The sequence below is a fragment of the Sylvia atricapilla genome, chromosome 7 (assembly GCF_009819655.1).
Source record: "Sylvia atricapilla isolate bSylAtr1 chromosome 7, bSylAtr1.pri, whole genome shotgun sequence".
In the NCBI taxonomy this organism is placed as follows: Eukaryota; Metazoa; Chordata; class Aves; order Passeriformes; family Sylviidae; genus Sylvia; species Sylvia atricapilla.
Window position 1 is genome coordinate 29055683 of NC_089146.1, and position 21005 is coordinate 29076687.

The 21005-nt window shown below is 46.7% G+C and overlaps 1 protein-coding gene across 3 annotated transcripts in view; it reads right to left on the reverse strand.

The window, feature by feature from the left end:
* The window catches only part of HEG1 (heart development protein with EGF like domains 1), a 51073-nt gene that overhangs the window by 13816 nt on the left and 16252 nt on the right, over positions 1 to 21005 (reverse strand). Inside the window, exons 2-16 of one of the 3 annotated variants that reach the window (XM_066323091.1) lie at positions 19147 to 19413; positions 17936 to 18166; positions 17280 to 17552; positions 15825 to 16133; positions 15099 to 15416; positions 14283 to 14600; positions 13109 to 13417; positions 11875 to 12426; positions 11186 to 11524; positions 8843 to 10207; positions 6476 to 6595; positions 4793 to 4887; positions 3943 to 4001; positions 3334 to 3494; positions 1478 to 1612 (exon numbers count right to left, since the gene is read on the reverse strand). In XM_066323091.1, the coding sequence (XP_066179188.1) occupies positions 1478 to 1612; positions 3334 to 3494; positions 3943 to 4001; positions 4793 to 4887; positions 6476 to 6595; positions 8843 to 10207; positions 11186 to 11524; positions 11875 to 12426; positions 13109 to 13417; positions 14283 to 14600; positions 15099 to 15416; positions 15825 to 16133; positions 17280 to 17552; positions 17936 to 18166; positions 19147 to 19413 (4851 nt within the window). Of the gene's footprint in view, positions 1 to 1477; positions 1613 to 3333; positions 3495 to 3942; positions 4002 to 4792; positions 4888 to 6475; positions 6596 to 8842; positions 10208 to 11185; positions 11525 to 11874; positions 12430 to 13108; positions 13418 to 14282; positions 14601 to 15098; positions 15417 to 15824; positions 16134 to 17279; positions 17553 to 17935; positions 18167 to 19146; positions 19414 to 21005 lie in introns of all 3 variants that reach the window. The other 2 variants (XM_066323090.1, XM_066323092.1) reach the window with 2 other exon arrangements.

Here is a 21005-nt window from a genome sequence, read left to right on the forward strand (position 1 = left end):
CACCTGGCTGGCCCAGATGGGCACAAGTAATAATGAAAATCTGACATCTTGTCAGTGGCACCATGCAGTCAGTGCTGCCCTCATGCCTCTGCACTGAAGTCTAAATCCAACATCAACCCTGTCCCTCAGACACTCTCAAGCTGATCAATAAGATGTTTCCTACTGACAGCAGTGACATGAAGGTGGAATTGAGGCCTCACTGTTTACAGATAAGGTTTTTATATTTTCCACAGCAAACAAGTTTCAAAACTGTGGAGCACACACTCGTACGAGGTCTTAGATCTCTTAACCCTCTGCAACCATCACATCCAAGTGCCTCACAGCCTTTCAGGTATTTATCTTCACTGCTTGGCAAGAGACGTGAACAAGACAAATGGAGTAACTTTCCCTGGGGCCCCACTGTCCATGATAGAACAAGATTTGGATAAAAACATCCCAAGTTTCAGCTCAGCTCCTTACTCACTACATAAGTCCCTCTCTGACTCTCTAGGGTTGGTGGAGATACTCAATATTTCCCAAAAGAAATCCTTCCTCCAACATACAATATTAGGGGAAGGAAGGAAGAGAGGAATGAAGGAAAACACAAAGGGAAAGGTTTTGTCACAAATAAGCCACAGAGTGAAGGAGAGAGGCATGACCTGGCATTCAGAGATGCCCATCTCTGAGCTGTCCCTCCCAGACTCTGTAGCACATGAGTTATTTCCAGGCACATTTTTCTCACTCTCAGACTTGGCTCTGACAAAACATCTCCACCTATTTCAAGAGCAGCCCAGCAGGCAGTGCCAGAAGCAATATATTCCCACTTCTGCAATTGTTATTGATATGTCATCAGAAAATTGCATTTCTTAAAAAGCCTTACAGCAACAATCTAACTAGACTAGGTGTCTAATGGACACCCTGATCCTCCAGAAGTAATTTTTAACACTGGCATGTAAAGACTTTGTTTAAAATGCAACAAAACCAGATTTGTTGATCTGAGGAGTAGCTAAAAAGTAAAGCAATCTTTAAGCTTAAAATTTCTATTTGGAATCCAGCTGAAAAATCAATTCATAATCATTTTCAGATAGAAATTTTTAAAATACTGATGATGTATTAATATGAGTTTTTGAGTTTAAAGCACTTCCCCTAAGTTCACTGAGAGTTCAAACAAAATCAAAACAGGCAGAGACACACGTCATCTCTGCTCTGTGCCACTGAACTGGAGCCCAAAGCAGCCAGGCCCCTTTCTCCCTCTCCTCAATCACTGTGACTCACAGCATGCTCCAGAAAGAGATAATATTATTCCTAGAGAGAGACTGTGTATCCAGTGTCTGCTGAAAAGCCCCCTAACTAACTAAAAGAAACTTCAGCTACTAATATTTATTAATAATATTGAGGGTTTTGCATGCACAGCACCACATGCACACACTCGTTTCCACTGGAACAAAACAAATTTCGAGGAAAATTCAGGCAAAATACAGCACATAAAGAGCAATACCTCTGCAGGAGTGGTCCATCTTGTTGTATTTGAAGTACCCACTTTTGCACTGGCAGAGAGCGACTCCATCAAAGTCGGTGCATTCTGAAGTTTCCTTGTCACATTCAGGGTCTTTCTGTCTGCACAAGCTGCCAGCTGTGGGGAAGAGGTGGCCAACATCAGCGTGGTTCTCTCTGAACCCACCATTATGCACATTTGCTTTACCCAGGCATCCCATTCAGCTGATGTGCTGCTTTAATCTCTTCTTCTTTTTATTTTTTTAGTAATATTTGTTCCTTTAGGAGGGAGTCAACATTGCCCTATGTCCCCGTTTCTCGTGTATCTACCATCATCTGTCCAGGCAAATAGAGGGGTGAATAATAAATGTTTCAGTTCGGAAGCAGAAGGGGAAATGAAAAGGAGAAATCTGGTTTGGCTCAAGCTCAAACACATTCATCCCCTGACACAGTTCAGCAAATCAGTTTTTAAGTTTATATCAAGCAAAATGTTTTGCTTACACGAAACCAGTTCTTTTCCATTTCAGCATTAAGCACTGGATTTTTTCAAACAAAAATCTTGTAGTTTCATTTACAGTACTTTGAAGCAGTGTTTTAATTTACAAAACCAGACTCGTTACAATGAGCATTCAGCAAAACTGTGGATAAATGATGGAAATTGTGACGTCAAATTTACATTTTTTGCTGGGAGGTCAGACTAAATGGAATGAATAAATACTCGTGAAAAATAAGATTTTATGGAAAACATGTCACTAATTTGGCACTCTCCTTTTATAAACCTCTCCTTGCTAGATCAATTTTTACCTGACTTTTTTTTTAAAGGTACTTACATAAGAATATAATTTGTTTCTTACTCTGCTTATTTCAAGTTAGAAGCTGACATTACAGAATCACTGTATCAGAGGTAATGGGTAAGTATAATCTGAGCAGGTTTACCCAAATAATTTAAAGCAATCCATGGGCAGAGTATGGCTATAAAATACAGCACACTGCAATAAAAGCACACACTAAACTTCTCACCTGCGTGTTTTCTTTGCCAAAATGATACCGGTGGTTTCTCACTAAAACCCAGGCTAAGTGCTGCCACCCTAAAGGTGCCAAACCTTAAAAGGGTAGGCCAAACCCTAAAGCCTTGAACCCCAAAGTCACAAAACGCCACGGGCAGCAGTTTCTTTGCAGGAAACTCAGGGATCCTGAGGTACCTCTCACAGATAAATCTCTTCCATCACTCCCTGAGGAAGTGAGAACTGGGAGATGCCAGGGCACAGCATCGGGGTCCATCTGGAGAAGGTCACCCACAACACTGGGGTCGTTCTCCACATCTTTCTGTGCTCTATCCACATTCCCCTTGAGCCGATAAAGGATTCAGTACAGAAATGGAAAGGTCTTGACTGTGAACCCTTTTACAACCTGCAACACTGGAACTGGGCAGGCAGGAGAGCAAAGCTCACGGTGCAGCCTCAGCAGCTCTAATAGACTTCACTGGAGGGGTTTTGTCTCTTGGCTTTCACACCATTTCCCTGGCTCCCAGCCACGTGTGTGAAATTAAGACTTACGGTTTTTTGATCTGGCTGGGCCCAGTGTCACATCCCAGAGATGAAAGGCTGCCCTACAATGTCTCTAATCCTGGGCCACAATATTTTCACAGAGAAGCAGATTTCTCACACATGTGGCAAAGATAAGGCTTGGTATCTGCATCCCTTTTGTACTGGGAGGCTCTTAAGATGACTCCCATTTAAGTGAGATAAAAAGATTCAGAGGGATTTTTCCAAATGACAAAACGTTCTCCCTCTTTTACAAAAGGAGCCAAATAAAACATCCCTTTCCCCTCCTGCCAAGGTCCTTTCAGATGCTATTTACCTCTGTGGAGCGATTTCAGGCTGGAGATGAACTGGCAGGCTTCAGTGGGGGATTTGCAAGCTCGAATGTAGCTTTTCACACTGCTGATAACATCGAAGAAAGTCACGTTGGATGCTAAAGAGAATGTGGATTGCACTGAAACGTGCACAAAATTTGCCTCCCTAACAAAAAACAAAACAAAACAGCCTTGAGTATCACAAGTTGATCTGATGTCATCATTAGCACCTCATCCGTAGGACTGCTATTGACACAAGAGATGCTTTTCACACGCACAGCACTACACACACACTGAAAGAGCCACGCGCTGTAACAGACCTTAAAGCCAGGACTAACCAATACACAGAGAGGGGAATATGGAGCTGGAAGGGATGCTGGTAGCTCACTTTGGAACCAGCCATAAATCCCTCCTGGGCAGCCCATCCCCAAGCTGCTCAGGTCAGGAGGAGAGTACCAGGTGAGCCTGGCAAGCTGGTCAGGCATTCCTCATGCCCTGTAGCACTGCCAGGCTGGGCTGTATCCAACCCAGCACTGACTCAAAAGGGAGAGTGTGGATCTCAAATTGAAGATCCCAAATGTTCAAGTTTCTCATTCTTCCCCTGGTAGCCTTACCTGCTTGCCTTCACTGTGGAGTGGTGGTATCCTGGCAAGCCTGACAGTGATGCATTGAGCTGCAAGGAGGGAGAGAGCAGCTGTTAGTGCCCCAGGGGAGGATGGAGGGAGGCAGCCCCATGGCATGTAGCATAGGACAGTCCTCCTGGGTCCCTGACACCATCCCCTGTGTTTCCCAGAGATGCCTGCTGAGACCAAGGGGGCTCTGAGCATCCCAGAGGTTCATCTGCTCTATAAGAGAGTTGCACTGCCCTTTGCCAGTAAGGGCTGGACAAAGTCACCATTGCACAGCCTTGGACCAGAACAAAGCCCCGGGGACTTTGACATGAGCATCTGCCTGTGGCCCTGCTGTGTAATGACCACGAAGGTCAGGCATGAGCCAGATGTCAGCAGGGAGAGAGCCCTGTGCAAGGCTGACCTCAAAGCAACACCCTTGGAGGCTGCACATCTTCCCTGACCTCGGATCTGTGCAGTTGTTTGTATTTACCCCCCAGCTGTGCAGGCAGCATCACAGTGACCACCCAGCACCCCCTTCCTTTGGCAGCATCTCCAAATCACCTGCTCCTAAGAGCTGGAATGAAGTGCACCCAGCCCAGAGACCACTCATGGGATGAATCTGTGCATGCAGTGATCTGGATAAGAACTGCATAGAGATGTACCTGTACCCAGCCCATGGGTCTTTTTGGAGCTATTGATGGCATAGCATATGGGGCAGACAACAGCATTGGCTCTCTCAACTGACCAAGAGCCACGTGGCTACAAATGAATGGCTGGGAAACATGACAGTCATAAGAGGAATGAAGTGGACTTGTCCCATCAGCATTGCCAAAGTCCCAGCAAGGACACTCACCACCTCCAAGATCTCCCTCTCAACGTGGAAGAGCTCTGAGTATTTCCCGTGGGTGATATTAAGTTTCAGGGGAACCTGGCCAATAAATATTCTCACTAAAAAGTAGAATAAGACAAGTTAGTTAGGACACTTCTCTGTGCCATGTGCAAGTTTTCATCTGCATTACATGAGAGGCAGTTGGCATGGAAAATCCCTTTACAAGGCATAGAGAAAGCTCAGATCTGAGAGTCACAGCCTTGGGTTTTTTTCCCCAAGGGTTGCTGCAATGTTCCCACAGTCCCAGTCAAATTCCAGAGCTCAGTGCTGCTGAAGAGACAGCATTTCACTTCAGTGTTCATACATTTCACGCAGAAGCACAAACTAACTTAAATAGATCCCTGAACACAGAGAGAGATGGGTAAATTTAGTAAGATGACAGTGTCAGGTACCAAAGCTATTTATAATAATTCGGGGTAAACATGTCAAATCTCTAACTCCTCCCTGCAATGGAAGGAAATCAAATTAGCAAGTCAAAATAACACACTGTAGAAAGGACATTTTCATTTTTCAAACTGCTGAAGAGAATGAGCAATGACATTTGAAAAGTGGTCCAAAAGATGCATTTTTCTGTGCTTAGATTCATATTTGATTCACAGCAGCAGAATGCAATAATCTGAGTTGTCCAGACTTTCAGAGATAATACCCCTAAATCTTGTTTTGAGTGTCATGAGATACTCAGTGGAAATGAGAACTCAGAACTCCAGCTTTATGTTCCACCAGAAAAACAAAACCAGTTGCAGATAACGTTATAAAGTCTCCAATTCTTTCCCATTTTTTCCCCATCCACTGAACCTATCTTCACCACAAACTGGACATCATATATCTCTAATGTAACAACTCCAGACAAAAATTATGATGAGAATCACCTTTACAGTGTTTATATAATCTGTCCATACCCCAGTTCAAGGCACAATCAAAACAAGTCTCTAAATTAGAAGCTGACATATTCCAACTTGAAGAAATGTTTCAAAACACTCTTCAGGGACACCTCACCCATGTTTCCTTAGCAAAATTTCCATGCCTCTAATCCCACTTGATTAAGGGTCAGAAGAAAATCTATGAAAACAAATTCTCCTTTACAATGGAATATTGTAAGTCCTTGAGACTGAGAGTCCTCTAATAGAAAGGAGGAGGTCAGAACCTGAGTTTCCAGCTAATAACTGTGCTGCTCAAAAAATGCTAAAGGTATGAAACAAGACCTTGATCTTACAAAGACTTTCACAGCTGCTTAACTTTCCACACATGGCTGATCCCACTGAAGCCAGGTTACAACAGCCTCACTCACTTCTCCCAAGCCAAGTGCCTTCACAGGAATCTGCAGGGCTGATAAGCTGCTGAGTGTTTTTTGGGAGTTTTCAAACACATCAGGAACAGAAGGGGCACCTCTGTCCTTACTGACAAGCCTGAGCCCACCGCTCCACTGCTGCATTTTTAAGAAGCACTCAGATATCTCTGCCTGCTCCCCAGGCAGCCCAACAGGACAGGCATTAGACACCACACTTGTATAAACACCAAAAGGCTGAGATAAAAGGGGTGGTTGGGAGGAACATTAAGCTCCTGAACTAGTTTGAGCCTAAGTCAATTTATTTTAGAGGATTAAAGATAATTATTACCATCCCTGGTTTTTTGCTTTTGTTTTCTTACCTAAATTGCACTTCCCTTTTTCCAGCTCATATCCAAGAGGACACTGACAGATATAGGAGCCATGGGTGTTGTTGCAGGTGGCCAGTGCAGGACAAGGGTTGGAAAGACATTTATCAACCTCTATAAAAGTTAAAAACAAAACAAAACAGATTATACTTACAGAATCACAAAAATCATCAACTGTTGGGCAAAAAGAGATGAACTTGACTCCCTATCTGTGACTCCTTGAGCATTATCAGATGCTTCATTGCATCATTTGCACTTAATATTTATGTTGTTCCTAATTATTCTGTTGGAGCTGAAAGAATAAATCTAAACCACTTGAATATTCATTCAAAAAGCCCTTGGGGTCTAGCATGGACCCATGTTAATATGAGCATCTCTACAGCACTGCTCATCAGAGGATCTCAGGGCTCTTTCCAAAGACAAACAACCCAACAGTTTATGCATGAGAAGATCAAAGAAGGAACCCCAACAGTCCAAGTTAGATATGTGAGCATGGGCTGCTTCACCAAAGTCCTGCCTTTTCATCCAAGCCCAGCTTCTCTGCTCCAGAAGTAGTGCTTGAGCACTGATCCAGTCTGTAGATAACCCAGTAACAGTGGAGGCAGCCCTGGATGCAATCACCTCCTTTTCCAGAGCTCCTCCATGCCAGCCTGGGGATGATCACAGCAGTGATTCCTGCCTGTGCCACCACTCACAGTGCCTTTCCTGCTGGCTGAGCAAGAGCTTGGGGAGCAGACACCATAGTATGATAATATGATGTCTCAGGGGATTAAGGACTGTAATCTCAGATGCTTCATAGATTACACAGCTCAAACTGCAAATTCTGAAGAATATATCCAATAGTTCCTCTTGAAAAAAAAAAAAAAAAAAAAAAAGGAAAAAAGATATCCTGGACAAAAAACTTCTTGCTGCATCTATGACTCACACGAGCACAAACACACATTGCACACACCCACAAGGGCAGACCATGGGCAGGGCTGTGGACTTGTCAGTGACAAGGCTCTACAAGACCAGCAAGACATCTTACACAGCACTTGCACCTCTCTTGTGGCTGCCCCTGAGTGCTGCAGCCGAGGCAGGAAGGACAGACTCTGTGGTTAAAGCACCAAGCACAGGAGCCAAACCCGTGTGAGCGCTTCTGGTGGCACTGCAATAACCCAGGGCACCACACAGACCTGACAGCCCTGAGCCAACTCTGCTCTGGGACACACCACTTGATGCAATCTCATACCTGGACTAGCCTGGCACAGCCACCTCAGCAGCAGTGAGAAGCAGATTTGGTGACTCTAATCTAAGCAGCCAGAAATGAGTGGGTGTGATTTAAAACCATGGCTTTCACTGTGCCATCCTTCTGTTTGTGCTTTGCACAGCAGAGACCAGGGCAGCTTCTCTCAGGGCAGTGATTGCCCAGGTACAAAGCACAGTGTCCAAGACAGCAGAAGGATCTTTTTCATGCTGGTAAATTGCAAATCTCAGTTTTCAAAGGAAAGAATAATTTGGCAAAAGTGTGAATCAGTTGCTAAACAGGATGAATCACCTTAATTTTTCAATTAAAAAAAATTCATTCCAGTAAAGTGATTTTTTTTGCATGAAGCTATAGCTATAATTAAAACCAATCAGCCTGAGAAATAACCTTTAAATACTTAATTATTGGATGGAATATATATTATTGCCAATATTTCACTGAGATTAATGTCTTTAGCACACACAATATCCTACAGTGGCATGATGGCTGGGCTCTGAACTTCAAATACAAAGTCAATTTCCTTTCATAAAAGACTTCAGCAAATGTATTTACTTGAGAAGATAAGGAGACTGGTAGTGGTAATAAATTACTATAACAACACACTCAGTGAGACTATGGCACATCACCCACCAGAAGAAGCATCAGGCCCCTAAGTAGAAGATTAATATTTAGTGAGATGGGGAGAAAACAACCATAGGTTGTAATATGAGGATCAGTTTCAACACAAATACCAAGTGATGGCCAAGTGTACTTTCTCATTAATAAGACAGATATCAATCATTATTGATTATTATTGTTAACCTATCAACAAATATAAAGTGCATCCTGTGCTTACCTGTAAGGTCAATCAGCTTTATTTTCTTGAAACTGTCAAATTTTAGCTTAATCTTTCTATCTGAAATGTTCACCAAAGTTTTCACCCTTATTTCAGCCATTCAACTTGATTGCTAAACCCTTAGCTTAAAAAAATCAACATGGAGGCAAGTTATTGCCCTCAAACCCTGCTGACAACAGACTTATCACACACACACGTACACACAACTCTTTGAAAACTCTTGAAGTGGGACCCAGGTGCTCCTGGCCCCACCACTGGTGAGAGCCATTGTACACATTACCTGTTGCTGGAGGTGACGTCCTCAGCCCGACCGTGCTGCTCAGTGGAGGAACAGTGGTTGGTTTGGTGGCAGCCAAAGTAGTTGCAAAGCTCACAGTGGTCTTGACGGTTGGAGGGGCTTCAGAAGGACTTGTAACAGGGAGGTTTTCCTCAGTGACTTTACCAGGCTTTGCAGTGGTGACGTCCATGGCTTCTGTGCTTTTGCCAGTGGTATAACTGTGCTTAGTGGCCGTGGGTGTCTGGGCCCTGTGGTCTTTCACGGTGCTGGCCTCACCTGGGGTGGGCTGGTGACCGGCCGGCGTTGTCAGCACAGGAGGCTTCACCGTGGTCACTGCCACTGCAGGGACAATGCTGCTGGGATTTGTTGCACTTGGTGAGGGACTGAGTGGTGCATCTGTTGGACCAGCCTGTGGAGCAACACTGGCTGTGGTGAGCAGAGGTGTGGCCTTCCCAAAGCTGTCCCCTTGGGTGGTGGCATCTCTCGGCGAGGCAGTCTCTGTTACTGTCACGGGAGCGGACACAGACACGACACGTCCACCAAGCAGCTCCATGGGTGCCGTAGGGAGAGGGGACCTGGTGGGACTGAAGGTGGTGGTCTTTTGGGGCTGGTGTGTGACATTGGGCTCGTTGGTCTCCCTGGGTGAGCTCCTGGCTGTGGCAGCTGTGGAGGGCACCTGCCTGACCACGCTCGTAGCCACAGTGATGCTTGCTTCATCACTCTCACTGGACTGAGAGATGGATGAGGGTGATGAAAATACAGACAATAAAGATGCTAATGAGTAAGATGAAGAGGGCAAGGAGGAAGTGGGCAAGGAGGATGACGAAGCCTGCAGAGGGGGTGAAGATGCCATCACAGAGGGCGAGCGTGGCTCAGGTGATTCTGACAGTGTAAACAGATGAGTTGGTGGTGGTGTTGATGACAGCGAGTGCTGCAGCGATGACAATGAGGAAGAGGCTGGAAAAGCTGATGAAGACAGAGATGATCTGTCAGTGGTCAACAACTCAGGGTCAGTGTTGAATAGAGTTGCATTTTCTGTTCTGCCTGTAGAAGCAGACGTCGATGGTTTGGAAGGGATCACCAGCAACGGCTCCGTAGATGGTTCAACAAAACTGCTACTGTTCGATGCATTGGTGTGCCTGTCATGAGCCACTGATGATTGTGAGGCATCAAAAGGGCTGGAAATTTCAGAAAAAAAGGTGGAGCTTTCTGAGGACTCAGCAGAGGTGCTGCTGTTGGAGATAGACAGGAGGGTCCTTTCTCCTCCTCTGGTATATGTGGTTGAAATGTATGTGCCATCTGTGTGAGAAACCGAGGTCCTTTTCTCAGCATCAATGCTACTGACTGGCTGATGGCTACCTGAAAAGTCTGGAGTAAAAGGACAAGAAAATATTAGAAAGACAGAGTAATATAACAGCATTTTGATGTCATATTAAAACTGTTTGCTAAATAAGATGTTCTTGTCTGTAACCCTGTCCACGATTTTCTAAAAATTTCAAGCACCATTCAAGCATAGTTATGGGATTAGGAGTCTTATGAACTCCTTAATTGATTCTAAAATGGTGAACCCTGACAGACACAAGATTCCCACGCAATGTGTGGGTTTCCAAATCACTTTTCTTCACATATTGCTTTCCTAAAGTGATCGAGCTCTTAGCATTCCGTGATATTTGTGGCAAGCTAAGCAGGAAAACCCAATTGTTCTCTTTATCACTCATAATTTACAAAACTCATATCCTCTCCCTCTTATCCTCCATTCCCATCTACAGAATGTCCATCTTGTTCAGTCAATTTGTTTTTAGACACAGTGAACTTCATGCCTCTGCAAGATGAAATTATAACATTATGTTAATTTGCAGCTTATCATGAACCCAATGATTCATAACTTTGCAGCCAGGAAAACCTAAATGAACAGCACATCAGCCTGCCAAAAATTCAGATTATTTAACCATAAAAGGTGCAATCAATCTTATAATACCAATTTCAGGATGTAAAGCTAAGTCAGCTAACTTTAAAAAAATAAAAAAATGGTATTGAAATTTTGTTTTAGTTCTACAGCTGACTTAGGTCATCATAAAACACTTCTGAAAGCATCACACAAAAGACACCAGTTAGAATGCAAAAAAAAGTAATGCAGCCATCAAAACAGGAGGGATTATGGCTCCACTTCTGGAATAGCTCCCCCTCAGTGTGGTGTCTGGTTTTGACTCCTCTGATGGAAACATCTCCAAGTGAACCCACAGGTGGTACTGACTGTAGTAACGAATGAGAAATCTATGTACAACACACTGAAAAACAGGAGCATGTGAATTCTCCCCAAACGTACAGCAGGAGACAGCAACTCACTTGTGGGATTGTTTTGGAAGGAAGAGGAAGTGGGTATCTTGGCAGAACGTACGAACACCGTCTCCGTCACAGAGCCCGTGAATCCCCCGCTGCTGGTGGAGGCATTGGCTCTCCTGCCCTGCTCCACCAGTGCTGGCTCAGACGGCCCTGGAGAGCCGGGAGCTTTGGCATGGAAAGAAGAGCTCTCCATGCCACCAGCCAACGTGCCACCTGTCACTGAGTGCAGCATCCTGTCCCCAGCACCCGCAGACGTGGATGAACTGAACACAGGGTCGGTGACGGGGCTGGACATCCTCTCAGCACCTGAGCTGCTCAGGGAGGGATGGCTGCTGCCAACAGCTGGAAAAGGATTGAAAAGCAGGCATCTGATTTATCATCTGAGAACAGACAGGACTGTCCAAATACCAAAGAATCAGTAGCATTTGAGTCATAATAGTATGTTAATCTTATTTATAATTATCACCCCAACCCAGACAGGCAGTCCATGTGTCCTACAGCAACAAGCTACATGTCTCAAGAATGAGACCCTTCATGTTAAGCATCAGCAGCTGCAAAAACACAACACCACTGGGCAGAACTATGACCACTTATAAATGCTGCCCATTACACCTGCAACAGCTGTGTCAATCCTACAGAGGAGGGAAAGGGACAGGCAGTCAAATGCTACCCCAGAGTTCAGAAAAACTCACTGGAAGGTTCAGCAGCAGTTGAGAAGTAGGTGAAGACCCTGGATGTAAGGGTGACCTTGGGCTCTGGGGACCCTGCTTGGCCAGATGACACATGTCTCACTCGAGGCCATGCTGTGGAGGACAGGACAGGGCTGGTGTGGATGTCCCCAGCTGTGCCAGGGTGAGATGTGAGCTTTTCTGCTTTTGTGGTCCACGTGCTGTGGCTCCCTGGGGCTTGAGACGTCCCTTCCTTGTGGATGAAGATTGTGGCTGAAGGTGAAGGCACTGAAATGCTGGGAGAAAACGCAGGCAGCAGCTTTGTTGGAAGCTCACTGAGTCCAGCACCACTCTGTGAAACATTCCTTTTCTCCCCAGACTCTGCTGCTGACGAGGACAGCAAGACTGTGTCCAGGGTGCTGGTGTGGAGGAGAGAGGGAGCAGAGCTCCCTGTGGCACTGGAAGCTCCATGGGTGTCCAAAAGGGGCACTGTGCTGCTCTCCTCACTGATGGTGGTTGTCACCACACTGGGTGTGTTGGTGAGAGGCAGGTGCCCTCCCATTGCTGAGGTCTTGTCTGCTGAGAAAGAGAAAAGCAAAATGATTTATGCACCCTCAACTATAAATAAGCAGGTGTTGCCTCTTCCATCACCAACCTCAGGCTGAGGGCACAGAGAGAACGTGGCAGAAAATCCAATCCTGTGGAAATGCTAACTGTGAAGGCACAGCTCTTTCCTGTGCTAGGAGGTGCTGCTCACAGCGGGGCAGCCCGGAGAGGGCACTAGGAACAAGTTATGGGAACACTTTTGGGTTTGCTTCCCTTCGGCACTGCTCCTGGTGCCACAGACCTGACCAGACAGCCACACTGTCACCTCTGCACCCACAGTGAGTGAGAGGGGGGCTCACACAGCACCCAAATCCCTGGTACTCAAAAGAAAGCATGACAGGTTTGTAGGGATCAGTAAATACTGCCTTTGCACCCCAGGGTGGGAGCCAGGAATGACTGCTGCTGCTATAAACCCAGCCAATGGGGCAGTCTTGAAACTGTGCTGTCCCTGAGAACACAGCAATTCTCAAGGCCAGACTGCTCTGGCAGCAAGGCTGGCTTCTCCTGGTGGCTAAATATAAGAAACAGATAATGCATTTTTTCTCTGGAAGTTGAAATTTCCATCTGTAATGTCCAATGCCATCATCCAGCACCTTCTAGCACGCCCTCACCCTCCATGCAGGTGGGTGCCTGGTGTGTGGTCAGAGCTCACCTGGGGAAGTGCTTTCTGAAGCAGATGGTGTGCCTGTGAGCAATGGGTTCACAGATGACAGGGTGGCACCTCTGCCACCACCACTGTGGGTTCCCAAAGAAGACTGGGAATGGCCTGGAGAGCTGATGTTTTCAGTACCAGTGGTGAAAATCTCTGTTGTTTGGGCCAGTGTGGTGCTGGCTGGCAGAGACCTTAACGTCCTCCCTCCACCTTTGGTGCCTGTTGTGGAATCTGAGGTGCTGGTGGTGGAGAAATTGGTTCTTCTCTCTGTTGACAGGATGCTGAATGGCACGTGGCTGCTTCCAGTTGCTGAAATGTGATTAAGAAACAATTTATATTTTTACACATATGAAACTATAAATAAAAATGAGCTTTCTTCCAATAGCACCCAGAGGCAGCAAGTAAACAAACACAAGTAGAAAACATGGGAAGATGCCAATTTCCAAAGATGCAAATCCTTCCTACAAAAATTTGCCTTCTAAAAAACAGTGTGACACTGATAAAAGTGCTATTATATAAAAACTGTTGAAATGGTAATGCTGTGCACTTGATGTCACCGTTATGTGCCTGAGTGCACTCCATGCTGCTAGAACAAATATCGTGATGATCCAGAAAAGCCTGGAAATCAGTTCAGACAAGGCACTACCCCGAGCAGTGTGAAGGTTTTAGAGAAATCTGAAGAAACAGGATCAGGGGAATCAGACCCCTTCAGAACCACAGTGGGGTTCTGAAGCATGAAGGACCTCATTTGAAGTTGCCTTAAATTTGTTGAGCTGGCTCAAATTCTGGGAAGCAGCACGATCCAAGAAGTAGGACAGAAGGTAGGAACTGAAGACTGATCCCTGGCAGGGACATGATCTAATCCTCACTTGCTTAGTTTTCTTGTCTGTTGCATGGAGATAGCAACTGGATAGTAAGAAAAAGGACTGTGATTGAAAGTTAATTATTTTTCTTGGCATAATGAAATTTTCCACACATGTACCCTTTCTGTAAAAAATCTAAAGCACATCTTTTTGGTCAGGAAGGAGCTGAATAATTTCAGAAACAAAATCACACTGCATCCTTCCAAACAGTACATTCTAAATCACAGGAAAGATTCAGGCAAGTGCAAGCTGCAGGAAGTCCTCTTTTGGCTGGTAAGAAAAATTATATTTCAAATCTAACGTGAGCTCACCAGGAAAAGGACCTTCTGAAGGAGAGTGAGAGCCTGTTAGGGAAGAGTCTGACACCTCAGTGAAATCTGTCATTCCTGTGGACCCCTGAGCTCTGGAGGTCTCTCTCACAGAAGATGTGGCCAAGGATTGGGTTGTGTCCAAGGTCCTGTACATGGCACTGCTGGACGTGGAGCCCTTGTCTGCTGTCCAGTGGCTGCTGCCCGAGGCAGCCCTGGGCAGCCTCCCACCACTGCTGGATGTGGCTGAAATGGGAGTGCTGGTGGCAGAGGAAGTGAGGGAGGTTTTCTCTGCCACTGGTCTATGGCTGCTTCTGACACCTAGGATACAATAAAACCAGGTTTGATTCATAAAATAAAATAGCATACACATGAGCTATACATATGACTGTTTGCTCTGCACCCATTCCTACACTGCCCACTGAGAAACTGAAGGTGTTTCTGTGGGAAGAGGTAAATCTCCTAATTACAAAAAGCCATGAAAAATCTCAAGCCCATGTCCTACAGACCAGCCTGTATGGCAGATATAACACCAGGTGACAGCTGCAAAACCCCAGCAAGTGCCTCTGGCAGGGAAAGTTCTTACCAATATTCTTCCCAGGACTGGAGTTTCATTAATATTGAGGCCATCAACGTTTTCCACTCTTTCACCCAAAGCTGAGTTCCACTCTCTGCCTTCCCACCCACCCCACTGCCAGCTCAGTGCAGTCGGTAATAAAAACATCCAGTGACTGATGACCATATCTGAAGGAAAACAATGCAGGGATGTGAAATCTCACCCAGCCCCAAGGCAGACAGCTTCCAGACTAAGAAATTTACCTCGGAAAGGACCTTCAGAGGCAGAGAGGGAGCTTGTGAGCAGAGAACCCCCAGGAGGGCCTGGGAGATGGGTGGCTTCCCATGAGCTGTTGGGATGATGTGTCTCAGTCCTCAAGGAAGAGGAGGTCTCACCCAAAGAGCTTGTGGGGTTGGTGCTGGTCGCAGAGTGCCCTGTCACCCCAGCTGTGTGGCCATTTTCTGGGGACATCAGTGTCCCCACTGCCATGCTGGACACATCAGCACCTTGGATGCCCAAGCGCAGCGTCGCCTCTTCTGCACCTGGGAAGCTCTTGGGGGGTTCATAATCACTGCCAAAAGCTGAAAAAGGAGAAGGGAAAGACCAAACTGCATAAACATAAATAAAAACTGCTGGGTAGGTTTCACCCTGCTATCAGTAGATGTAGACAGTGCACATGTGAATATTCAATACAGTAATATTTAACACTGGGAAATCATTAAGACAGGGGGAAAGTGGTCTCTAAAAAGGAACTGCTGAAGTTATTGCTTGCAAAATTCAACTGGAAGTTTTCAAGGAAAATCTATCTTCCCCTTCCAACAAGAATAATATTTATCCATACTTTCATTTCTGTGAAATGTTTTAAAATGTACAGAATGTGCCAAATACAATATTATTCCTCCTTTCTTTAAAATAAAAAGGATGTATTTTGTTAATAAAGAGTCTTTAAATAAGAGTTCTGAGGCATACAGCTATCTATTAAAACTCACTTGTGGAAGCGCTTTCTGAAGCAGATGTCAAGCCTGTGAACAGTGGGTCTGTGACACCTCTGCCTTCATCACCCTGGGCACCCACAGACATCCCATGGGTCTGGTTCTGGGCTGAAGAGCTGGTGATTTCAGTCCCAGAGGTGGAAATGTCTGCCATGGTGACCAGCCTGGTGCTGGCTGGCAGAGACCTCAGTGTCCTCCCTCCACCCCTGGTGGCTGTTGAGGAAATGGAGGTGCTGCTGGTGGGGGAGTCTGAACTGAACCTCTCCATAGCTGAGTTGTTGGATGGCTGGTAGCTGCTTCCAACGGCTAAAGTATAATAAAAAAAAATGGATTTATACATGTGAAATTATAAACAGATGGATCCATTTTCCTCCCAGAGGCTTGCAGCGCACATATAGATATTAAGCATAGGAAGTTTTCAATCTGGACAAAGTGCTCTTTTGGAATGGCCTGACTCCCCTCACCGCAGGAAGACCTCTCACAAAACCGAGGGCTTGCTGCCAGGCTTTGTGAGAGTGCCGTGGCCCAGACAGCAGGAAAGCCCACAGGGCAAGGACTGCAGGGATTTGCCCTTAAATCCCACCTTTGCTCTAATACTGCTGGAAATAGGCTCAGGTCCTTTTTTTTTTTTTTTTTTTTTTTTTTTTTTTTTGTGTATGTGGCTCAAGCACAGCATCAAACAGCAAAGGGAGGAAACCTAAGCACAGCCACATTCCCGTATGAGCCTGCAGCTCAGTGCACATCCCAGGGCTCAGCAGGGCACTGTCTTTCAGTACTGGATCTCAGGTTTCCTGCAGCCCCAGGGGTGCCCCCAAGAGCAGAGGGAAGGGATGTGTCACTGTGAGAACCCTGAAGATGTGTTTGCTCCTGAAAAGCCCTGCACACAGGATAAGGATCTGGCAGCACTGAGGTGTTCAGTGTTCATGTCAAGCTGGGCAAAGCCTCTGTTTTTGGGACCCCCACAAATTGGCTGCTGCAGAGCAAGCAAGGGGAAGCCATGGAGCCCAGGGATCTCAAGTTTGCTGCCCTGAGTAAGTTGTTAAGCACAGGCATCTCACCCCATTAGGCCACAAGTGTGGATTCCCAACCTCCCACCCCACTCTGTCACCACTTGGGCACAGGTCAAACGGGGCTCAGAGCTGCCCTTGCTCTGCAGCTGGCACTGGCCCAGTGAAGATATTTCACAGCTGCAGACATCCACCCTGCAGAAAACACTGCGATAACATCCAAAGAACTTATTTTTTTATTTTTGTTAAGTGGAAAATGCTGGGGGGGTTGGATCGAATTATTTTTTTCCATTGCTTTTTCCTGCTTTCAGCAGGGAATTTCAGCTAACCATCCCAATAATAAAAAACAGAGCTCAAGCAAAACAGAGCATCTCCTCTGCTTCAAGAAAGCCAATACTATGAAATGGCATTTTAAAACTATGAAACAAAGTCCAGCAAAGCTCACCTCTGAAAGCATTGTCTGTGGGAGGTGATGCTGTCAGCAAAGGGCTGCTGGAGTTCCCCGTGACACCCCTGGGGTGTAGCATGATGTGCTCTGCACCAGGCTGGGTGCTGGAAGCTTGGGAGGAGGCCTGGGGCTGTCCCCAGGAGCCAGGGAGGACAGTGCTGGGGCTGCTCCCTGACAGGCTTGGTGAAGCAGCAGCAGTGCCCATGGCAGGGCTGCTGCCCAACTCTGTGCCCACCAAGCTGCTGACTGGTTGAGAGAGGCTGTCAGTGCCTGCAAGGCAAAAGGGGAAAGCAGATGAGAGCCCAGAGATGGGATTAGCTGCCTGCACACCATTCCCCACTGCCACCCTTCCTGCCCCTCAGCCCCTCTGTCTGTACTGTGCCTACAGAAACTTTGTGTCTGGAAGCTGCACCAAGCAACTAAGAATTTTGAATACCAGGAGAAGACACATGGATTGTCCATTCTCATGCACAAAGCAAGCCAGAAAACTGCCCTGAGTGCACAGTGAGGATGGAGAGTGGGATCCACAAAGCTCTACAGCACAGGAGACCCAGGCTCAACCAATGCTGGCTGCTCTGAGGAACAGCATTCACCTAGTTCCCAGGTGCTGGAACACCTTCCCAGTGTTCCTAGGCTGCACTGGTATGGCTCACCTGGCTGATGAGATTCTGAAGATGAAGATAGCAGCACTGTCCTCACAGTGTTGTTAAACCCTGACCCATTCCAGACCCCGTGGTGCCCTCCCTGTGTCCCCTCAGCCGAACTGGTGCTGAGGGCTCCTGAGCCTGGTGCTGTCCCTTCAGCAGCTGCAGGGGTGCTGGGGGGAGCCAGAGTCCTCTTGCCTCTCCCCTGGCTGCCTGCAGCATGGTGATGGCTTCCAGGGTCTGGAAAGCAACAGGGAGAGGGTCAGGTTCACCTGGAGAAGTTGTCTCAGCTGGGTGGCAGCAGCATCACCTGCAGTGGTACCCAGCCCCTACCACATCCAGTAGGAAGAGTGACAACTGCATCCCTCATGATTCCTCTGTTTAACAGAGCACAGCTTAACTGCAGGAGGGATTGATGGGAACAGGGCTTCTGTCGCCAAAAAATAATGGCATTTTAAACATTGTCTTCATTTGTGCATGGCAAAGGAAACAGATTTTTTTTAGAGACATTAAAAAGGCAGAAGGCAGTAAGGAGCTGGTGCCAGAACAGCCCACAGCTGGCAGCCTGGGCATGCCAACTCCACATTCTAGTCCCTAAGCAGAAAAAAAACCCACCAAGGAATCAAAAAACTTAAAGAAACCCTCTATGTTTATATCTTATTTCAGCTGGGGTTATTATGAAAAAAACTGAGGTGAGGACAGGGCAATCGGCACAGCTTTGTCTTGCTGCTGTGAGAAACGGGCCTTGATTCAAGTTCATGATTTAAAAAATACACTGGTTTACTTATGAAGATTATGAACAAGCCCAAAAGTAAGTGTTCACTTGCAGGGTTTCCATGTAAGGACCTCAGCCACAAATCATCATCACAGCTGGTGAGGCATCCTTATGCTGAGCTCTTATAACCTAGGCTGGGCTTGTGATGGGGTTCAGTTCCTCCTGGGAGGAGGTGTGGGGACACCTGGGGGTCTCTGCACAGCCCCTGAGCTCAGTGGATGGGCAGGACTGCCTGGGTACTGCTGGGTGGAGAAAAACAGTGACAGCTGCCGAGAATCATCTTCGCTGTAAAGCTAAAAAACAAAGCCCAGCTTTCCTGAGATTGGAATTCTCTCAAAAATCTGCATTTCTCGCTGTGAGGCAGGAACATTTCCTAACCCACTGGCTGTGCTCAGTCCATGGGCTGGGAACAGCTAACAGGGATTCTGACATCCATAAAACTCACCGGGAGGATGGCTGTGGGTGAGCAGTTGGGTCACTGTCCCAGCAGATGGGTTCTCTGGGGATCCTGCTCCTGGAGGGGTGACAACCCCATCAGTGGCAGGGGGGCCAGTGTGCCCCGTGTCCCTTCTTGCTGCTGGCACTGCCCTGTGCCTGGCAGGCAGTAATGCCCACTCCCTGCTCCCAGCCAGCATTGTCACCAGCTCCACAGGAGCACCAGGAGTCCTTATCTCTGTGCCTGAACTCCTCTCCTGATGGCTGCCTTCAGTGACTAAAAGGAAAGACAAGAAAAAAAAAAAATTAGATCCCATCAGCACTGATGTGCAGGCTCAGCTCACTGCAGTAACACCAAGGCCAAGCTCTGAGCTCATTTACTTACACTAGAGAAAAATTTTGTATAATCAAAACACAGACATGAAATTTATTTTTGGATTTGCACCAGTGGAAACTACATTGGTCTCTAGGACCAAATACCAAAACCCACCTCTTTGTAAAAGACCAATTCAGCACCCTCAGGACTTTTGTTGTGTCAGGAGAAACAAATTTTGAAAGGAGCAAAAAGAAAGTCTTAAACAAATAACTGATGGGAATACTCGCAGTGTAGAGTCCATGGGAGGAGTGTGAAGGTCTCTGGAGCTGACAGCCCAGCACAGCCCATATGCCCCCATTCCATATGGGGAGATGGGAGGGGAGAGGACCCCACAGCTCTTCCCCTCTCTCCATTTGGGCAGTGCTTGCTGGACACTTGACCTCAAATCTCATCACCTCCAGAGAGCTGGCTGAGGGCAATCAGGAGGGTCAATATAACCCATCCGGGCTCCATGAGGCACTGGGGACAGAGATCAATGTATGGTGTGGATTAAACAGCCCACCCAGGTGATGAAATATCCAAAGCACCCCAAGGTGATGAAATATTTTGGCATTTCTAACATTAATGCCTACCAGAATATGAGAAACAAGATGAAGAAGATCGTGCCTGAGTGGTGGTCCAAGGAATCAGGGTTTTCAGCTTATGGTACCACCCAGGGCTGTGAGGATTTCCCTGCATATCAGCTCACACAAAAACCAGCAGCCACCATCTATGTTACAATCCCAAGGCCTGGCTGGCACTGCAGCCTCAGATGACCTTCAAAGCCCACAAGTCAAAGCAAGTCCAAATCTGAAAGGGCAAGGTCCCTGTTTTGTCCATCTTCTGTAGAACCCAAACTCAGTCTCTGTCATGTGCATGGCATCCACAGGCAGCAGCCAAAGGCAGTCAGTCTCAGCCTAAAAGCTCTGATTTTGAAGGTTAAACCTGTCCTGGACCTCCAAACATCTTCTGTAAGAAAACTGTATGTCCAAGAGAAACACCTGTGGGATACCTCCTCCTTGTCTTGTATGTCTTCTTTGGAGTTGCTGCACCTGCCACAACAGAGGTGGCAATTTCAGAAATGGTGTCCTCTATCCGCCTGCAATAGCTTTAATGGGAACTCACCAAAAAATAGAGGGGTAGGTAGGACAGTCTGTATTTCATGCTGGGAGTCAAAGCCCCATGTGGTCCAAGGAGACAAGAGCTGTGGTGGAGCAGAGCCCCCAGAGTACCTTTTCTGGCAGCCCTCACAGTGGCTGCAATGCTGAGCAGCCACTGCCACCCAGAGCCCACTGGGAGCCACCTCCTGTCTCATGGGACAAGCTTCTGGTCCTCAGCAGCTGGACAAGGGGATGGGAAGTAGCAGGGGATGCTTGCTGTGTTCATTTGCAAGCCAATACCCAGCCTGTAATCGTAGCCCACAAGTCCATTTATAGCAGCCCTGAAAAATGTGGCTGTGCTGGAGGGCAGTGCACTGAATTTCTCTCCATCCCCCTCTCACTAAAAGCTTTCAG